Source organism: Elaeis guineensis, chromosome 2 (genome assembly GCF_000442705.2).
Source record: "Elaeis guineensis isolate ETL-2024a chromosome 2, EG11, whole genome shotgun sequence".
Taxonomy (NCBI): domain Eukaryota; kingdom Viridiplantae; phylum Streptophyta; class Magnoliopsida; order Arecales; family Arecaceae; genus Elaeis; species Elaeis guineensis.
In genome coordinates, this window is record NC_025994.2 from 4,832,618 (window position 1) to 4,840,121 (window position 7,504).

At 40.8% G+C, this 7,504-nt stretch overlaps 1 protein-coding gene across 2 annotated transcripts; it reads left to right on the forward strand.

Moving 5' to 3' along the window:
- Positions 1-3,777: 3,777 nt before the first annotated feature.
- Positions 3,778-6,403, forward strand: LOC105033318 (peroxidase 5-like). 2 transcript variants are annotated; one of them, XM_073251291.1, is made up of 3 exons: positions 3,778-4,051; positions 4,220-4,984; positions 5,206-6,403. In XM_073251291.1, the coding sequence occupies exons 1-2, from the start codon at positions 3,821-3,823 to the stop codon at positions 4,976-4,978; spliced, it is 990 nt and encodes a 329-aa protein (XP_073107392.1). In that variant the 5' UTR covers positions 3,778-3,820; the 3' UTR covers positions 4,979-4,984; positions 5,206-6,403. The 2 variants fall into 2 exon arrangements, with proteins under 2 accessions (XP_073107392.1, XP_010906360.2); XM_010908058.4 differs by lacking the exon at positions 5,206-6,403 and having other exon boundaries at positions 4,220-5,167.
- The last annotated feature ends 1,101 nt before the right edge of the window (positions 6,404-7,504 follow it).

The window sequence follows — 7,504 nt, forward strand, 5'->3', positions numbered from 1 at the left end:
CTCCTCATCTGTTGATGCAACTGAGTACAGACAACTAATTGGCTCTCTTCAATATTTATTTCTTATATGGCTTGATGTTGCTTTTATTGTCAATAAGTTATCACAATTTATGCATCGACCAACCTTAGATCATATGGCAATTCTCAAAAGTCTACTTAGATATTTGAAAGGGATATTATTTCTTGGTGTGCATTTTAATTGCAACTCATCTCTCAACCTTCAAGTTTATGTTGACTTGAATTGGGCTGAAAATCCTAATGATCGCACTTTAATCTTTGGTTATTTAGTTTATCTTAGTGTCAACCCAATCTCATGGAGTTCTAAGAAGTAAAAATCTATTGGCCGCTCCTCAACCAAGGCTGAATATCGAGCTATTGTTAATGCTGCCACTGAGGTTGTATGGATTTAATGTTTATTGTTGGAACTTGGTATTTCTTCTTCTCATCTATCAATCATCTATTGTGATAATCTCAGAGCAACATACATCTGTGCTAATCCAGCTTTTCACTCCAAAATGAAGCATATTGCTTTTGACTATCATTTTATTCGACAAAAGATGAATGATGGCTCTCTTTCGTGTTACTAACATATCCACACTTGATCAGCTAGCTGATGCTCTCACAAAACCTCTCTTCTGTATTCGTTTTGAGCTTCTATAGTCTAAGATTGGTGTCTCTGATAGGATGCATGTTAAAGAAAAGCAATCTTTTCTACAAGATCAAGCTAATAAGGCTGTAATCGATCCCAAGAGATAATGCCAGCTAAGTTGTTAAAGAAAAGCATTTTTCTCTACAAGATCAAACTAATAAGGCTGTAATCGATTCCAGGAGATAATGCCAACTAAGACAAATTCATTCAAATATATAAAACTATTATTTCTTGATTAATTGTACCACTATTTGCTATGACTTATCTTACATCGTAGTATTATTATCGTAGCTTGATTCTAGCAATATTTGTTATGAATTTATATTATAATATTATTATCACTTTTTGATTCTAGCACTATCTGCTAGGAACTTATCTTGTATAGCAAAGTCTTGTACTATAAATTCTGTACAAACCTAATAAATTGGTGTGTGTGATATTTTTCTATTCAAATACTTGTCTCTTTCACCCACTATATCCATTTTAGGGACAAATGGCCAGGAGCTGTTCCGGCCCACTACAGTGAAGTGGGTTCCTGCTCAGTCCATTTAGACCAAGTCAAACAGGATTTTACATTTTTATTTCCGTAGAAAAAAATTTGTTCCATGTATTGGTCCCAACAATAAATCACAAGGAAAAACTAAGATTTATTTTCCTCATATATAGCATATAATCATAGATATCATGACCGACAGTAGACATCATACTTATAAAAAATAATTTAATATGCATAGCATGGCTTCCAGTAGATACCCATGATATTACAATAAGTATTTAATATCACCATCATCTAATGAATAGTATGAGTAAATATTCGTTGCAACGGTGATACCATGTCAAACTTGTAACAAGCCAATAAAAATACTTGTATTTCATCGATTACTATTTATTTCATTGATTCTCGTGATGATCCTCACACTGCCCCATCGATTCTCGACTTTTGATTGGCTTGTTACAAGTTTGATATCGTATAACCGTTGCAACGAATATTTACTCGAATAGTATCTAATATATGAGTTTGGATGGATATGCAGGTATGCATGCATGCTATTGCAAGATGCATATCTACAGCACTTTTAAAAGAAAAATAAATTTGGTTAAAAATTTGTGGAAGGCACTGGTTAGATCTCTGAACAGTGTCAAAATAAAAAATATTAGATGCGATCCTTCTCGCCTCCGGGACAAAAAGGAGTCAAAATAGCAAATAAGAACCAGATAAGTTGGGTGCCACCATTTCCCCAAACGAGAGGTCTCAGGTTCAAATACAAGTGGATGAACCGATGATTGACCCAAATATAAAAATCGATAATCCTTTCGATCTATGGATTTGGAAGCAAGATGTTTTACTCAACATCTTGTATGGATATATAGTCGTACCTTTATATGATCATGATCAAATATAAAAATCGTAGATGATTAAAAATGATAAAAATCATGATAAATGATCCTAATATGATAAATTCAAGATCCTTTCTAGAATTAACTGATCAATCTAAGCATCTCTGAATATTTGGACTCTCTACTTATCCAGAAGACATCTAAATAGAGAAATCCATGATGAGAGATAAAATTATAGAGAGAAAACTGAAGAGAAAATTTATAAAGAGAAAATTATAGAGAGAGAAACTAAGAAGAAAAAGCATAAAGAAGAGAAAAGAGGGAGAATCTCTCTCTTTTTTTCTTTCTTTCTTTTTTTTTTTTTTCTTTTTTTTTCTTTTTTTTTTCCCTCCCTTTCCTTTCTTTTTCTCTCTCTCTCCCTCTCTCTTCTTTTTTTTCTCTTCTCGTTTCCCTCTTCATTTTTACCGTGGAGAACAGGGGAGGGTCTTAATGGACCCACCTTCCATGAGGCCATGGCCTTCTTCGGCAGTGCCTCGATGGCTCCGGTTGTGGGGGTGGGGGGGGGGGGGGGGGGGGTGGTGGGGGTGTGGCTCTATCCCTCCACGACCAAGACAATATCGAAATCCGGTGATGGTAGCCAGTCCGACGAGAGGAAAGAAAAGGAGAAAAACAGGAAAGGCTCGATTTGAAGGAAATCCGGCGACTTGCCAGCGCTATCTCAAGTGGCAATGTAGGCCACTGGACCGACAGAAAGAAGGAAAGAGGCTATCGGATCCTCACCTGGTCTCCGATGATAGATCGACAAAATTTGTCAAGCAATGCTCGATGGAACCCATGGGAAATCGGTGCTCTTGCCGGTGTTGATCGGCTTTGGGGTGAGATGCTTAGAGAGTGAAAGGACGTCCCTCTTATAGGCTCAAGAATCCTAGGATCTACCACCCCCTAGGAGTCTTTTTCTTGTCAGAAACAGAGAAGAGGAAGACTCCTCCGTCCCCTGCCTCACGCGTACAGTGCATGAGGTTTTAATTTTTTTTTAATTTCTTTTGCATACTTTTAGATTCGTTCTATGGGGGATTTAAGTTTAAGAATTTTTTTTTTTTTCCTTGGGCGGGTTATTACATTAGGTTCTTATATTCTATATGCTCACCACAGGACTTTTGAATTCCATCGCTCACGCGAGAAATAGTCCTCTCTTGTACGGAATTAAGTTAAATGTCACGACACGAGGTTGGTTCGATGAAGGTGTTGGCTCGAAGAAATCACCTTCGTGCTCACAGAGAAAAACGAACAATCTATATATTAAATAGAAATGAAGTATACAAAAAAGAGTATTCTAAACACTCAACGTGAATTTCAGAGGTTTTATTCTACTCATTGACAATAACCCCGCACTGTCTTTCTTAATTTCTTTTTTTTAAGTTGAGACAGTATAGAAACAACGCAATGCAAATGACTTGGTCTCATATCTGCCTTCCCCGACTAAGAAAGCTCGTGTCATTTCGGCAGTTGCCAATCTTATTATCAACCTTTATTATATTGCAACTTGAAAGGCTCTCACTTTGGTACGGTTGTACCTCTCGTCGGTTTTTCCTCATATGCCAAACCTAATCGAACCACTGAAGAGAAGAACTGGTCATGCCGCTGAACTTGTGCTGCTCATGTTCCGGACTTCTTCCTTCTCTAGTTGACTTGGTAAACTTACCTCACACCATCCATCCCCTTTATTTGCCGCACACCTATAAATACGAAGGTAACATAGCTGCTCTTCTCCATCAGCTGCTCGCTCTCTTCCTCTCTCTCTCTCTCTCTCTCATCCACAAAGCTAGCGCACAGGATGAGAAGAGCTGGATTTCAGATGCCCACCTGCACCTCATGCTTTCTCTTCACCATGGTCATCCAGGCCATGCTCCATGTATCGTTGGCTTCCCTAAAAGTCGGTTATTATAACCACAAATGCCCATCAGCGGAAGCCATTGTGAGACAGACCGTGCGCAAGGCTATGATCCATAATATAGGTATCGGCGCCGGGCTCATCAGGATGCACTTCCATGACTGCTTCGTTAGGGTGAGTTACCATGTCTATATATATATATATATATATCCTCTAACTATTCTATCTTTCCCCTGGCTTGTACGATCCCAACTGCGCCACTACCCATAAATGTGGAATCAACATCACTACTGTGGTGCAATAATCTATAGTGAGCTAATTCTCTCGTTATGCTTCGTCCAGGGCTGCGATGCTTCGGTCCTTCTCGACTCAACCCCTGACAATCGTTCCGAGAAAGAATCCCCGGCGAATAATCCGAGCCTCCGAGGGTTTGAGGTGATCGATGAAGCCAAGGCAAGAATCGAGTCCGTCTGTCCATCCACAGTCTCCTGTGCTGACATCCTCACCTTCGCTGCTCGCGACGCCGCCTACTTCGCTGGTGGCATCAAATACGCTGTTCCGGCAGGCCGGCGTGACGGAAGAGTATCCATCGAATCCGAAGTCCTTTCCAACCTTCCCGGTTTCTCCTTCAACGCTGTTCAGCTCGAGGACAGCTTCGCTCGAAAAGGACTCACTCTTGATGAAATGGTCACGCTCTCGGGAGCCCACTCGTTCGGCGTCTCCCACTGCACGTCGTTCGCTGATCGTCTCAACGCCACCGGCCCGCAGGATCCCAAGATGGACCGGAAATTTGCCGCCTTCTTGAAGTCTAAATGCTCGCCGGCTGGAAGCGATCCGACGGTCAACTTGGACGTCGTGACGCCGAATCGGTTGGACAATCAGTACTATAAGAACTTGCGGAAGGGAAGAGGGCTGCTGACATCGGACCAGACCTTGCAGACGAGCGCATTGACGTCGAGGCTGGTGGATGCCAATGCCAAGAGGCCACGGGCTTGGGCTGCTAATTTCGCGGCAGCCATGGTGAAAATGGGATCCATCGAGGTTCTCACGGGAGATCAGGGTGAGATCAGGAGGACGTGTAGGGTTGTGAACAAGTGCTAGTTCTTTGTATGAGTTTGTGTTCTTATTACATTCTTTCATTTTTTGTTGGATTGATTTATTGAGAAGGACAACATATAAGTGTCCACTGCTCGATAGATATTAGTTTATACCAATGTCTTTTTTTTTTTTTTCTTTCGATAAATGTATTAAATTATATATATTAGTTTTGTCCAAAATCAATTTTTAGTTTGACCAGTTCTAAAAGCTTTTCCTTCTTAAATGCTCAGGCAAACTTTCCTACAATGACGTAGGCCCGTCGAAGACCCACTCAACGTTATGAAAGCGCACAACTCACATGCAAGTTTAAATCGCTCAAATAATTCAGTAACCGTTGTCAGGTTCTTATCTTTCCAGCCTTTTTTCTTTTTTTTTTTTTTGGATGAAAGAGAGAGGTATGACCATTCTATTCTATTAACATTTGAATGTGTCATGGAGGATGCTATATACAAGAAGCAAACATTATTGAAAGCATCTCCTTAAAGAAGCTGGTCCGTCTGGATGCTTGATCGGCATCAGGGTGACATACTCACCCAGGAGACAGGGAGTTCCCCCTCCTGCTCCTGTGGTGGAGAGCCGCAGCTATCTGATTTATCAAATGAGTCGTCCTAATCTTGATGCATTGGATATTCTCCGATAGAAGGTGATTTTTATGGTCCCCCCTCCCCCCTCTTCTTCTATTGTACCCAAAAAAAAAAAAAAGAAGCTGGTACCCATACTATGTACTGGTATGACTGAGTTGTGGTCAGAGAACAAGGAAAGAAGACCAAAACTAATTCTACTGTTCACACTTGGCCTTTTGTTAATGAATGAAACATGGCCGCTCGTCCAGCTCTTGTACTTAAGTTGTTCATAGGATACAATAAGATGGAACATGGGGCCTTAGAAAAATGTCAATCGACACCTACAGTTTAGAGGTAATTGACATGATGTTCCTTGATTGATTATTATTAGGTATTTAGAATTACGGACACTAACACATCTCTCATAAATGAAGTGTCTAGAAACTTTGTACAGAATTAATATTCGAAAAGTAACTACAGCCAAACAGTTCTATAGCCCGACTTCATTGCTTGGCTCCATGGCTCAGTACACGGCAATCACGGCTCAACTCTACGGCTCTGATTTACTCCATGGCTAAATGTCCTCACAATTTCTCATTCTTCCTTCGCCCGAGTTGACAAAATCATTTTGATCTCAGAAGTGATGGGCAAATGATATAGCTCGGAACCAACGACAATCGATATGGCAAAATTGGCTATTAGAACTTACCATGAAGCCTTCATTTTGGTCAATCAGTTCCTGCCACGTGGTCATTTTGAAGATGTATAGAAATATCCAAATCTTCCCACCACTCGATTATAGTTGGCCTAAAATAACGGAACAATCTCCGTATCGAAGAGAATCACCTCACGATATCTTATGGATGTGCAGGCAGTTATCTGCAACAACCACCCTTGCATGTCCCAAGAATCTATTGCAGTGCACTTCGATCCTCAGTTATGTAAACTACTCTAAGAGGATTCTCCAGATAAGTTAAGTCTCAAGCGGTTCTCAGTTAAGTGAAGTTCCTCTGTAATAGAAATCTCCTAAATGTTCTGAGCCTTTTTATTCTCTCTATCTCTCTGCCACCTATTCAGAATGTCTTCTATTTTTTTGAGGGTGATTTGAGCCGAAGAACCTCTGATAAGCTGACTTTTCTTGTCTGTGGTGTTTAAAACGACCCCAATATTGGAGCGAAGATCTAGCCACATCATCCATCTTCCATAGCTCTTCATGATCTCCGCCTAGCTCCCTAGGTCCCTGTAATAACCCACCCAAAAGAGAAAAAAAAAAATCAAAACCCAACGTGTTGGGCATGTGAGGCGGAGATCATGATGGAGTCTATCTTCTTTCTTCGAACGCGATTTGGATTGGGACTCTAGAGACTCACCAGAGCTCTAAGATCCCCTCTATAAACCCCCTTCCTTTTCCACTTCAGGTGAGCTAACTTCAACCTCGCTTGATCGCCAAAGAAAACCCCTTGGATTTTCCCTGATATTTCGATGATGGTGCCCCCAAATTCATCATCGATTCATTGCCGATTCATCGTTGGAGTCAAGGTAAGTTATCCTAGGCTCCATCTCCATCTTCTTCTCATCACTTAGCTATCGCTGGTGATCAGTTTAGGACTAGCAAGTCATCGGATCTCCTTTGAATATGAGTCTCCCTTGTTTCTTCTTCTTTTTCCTCCGTCATGCTGGCCATCGTCACCGACCGTGGCCGTGCTTGGACCACTACGGATTGGAGTCATCATCGCTGCCATCGTCACGATCGTGGTCATCATCGTGTGCATAGCCGGCCCTATATAGTTTCCCTCCCCTATGTTTTACCAAGAAGAAGAGAAAAAAAATGATACATTATAAGAAATTAAGGTATTAGTGGTGGATATTAGCGATAGTATTTTTACTGTCGCTAATAATAGGTATTAGCGAAAGCATTATCAACGATAATTTTGCCATCTCTAATAAGACTTTTTACCGACTGACT

Excerpts from the sequence above, each read along its gene's own strand:
- LOC105033318 (XM_073251291.1), top strand. The coding sequence starts at position 3,821 with ATGAGAAGAGCTGGATTTCAGATGCCCACCTGCACCTCATGCTTTCTC. Across the intron at positions 4,052-4,219 it reads TCCATGACTGCTTCGTTAGG|GGCTGCGATGCTTCGGTCCT; the intron begins GTGAGTTACCAT and ends TGCTTCGTCCAG.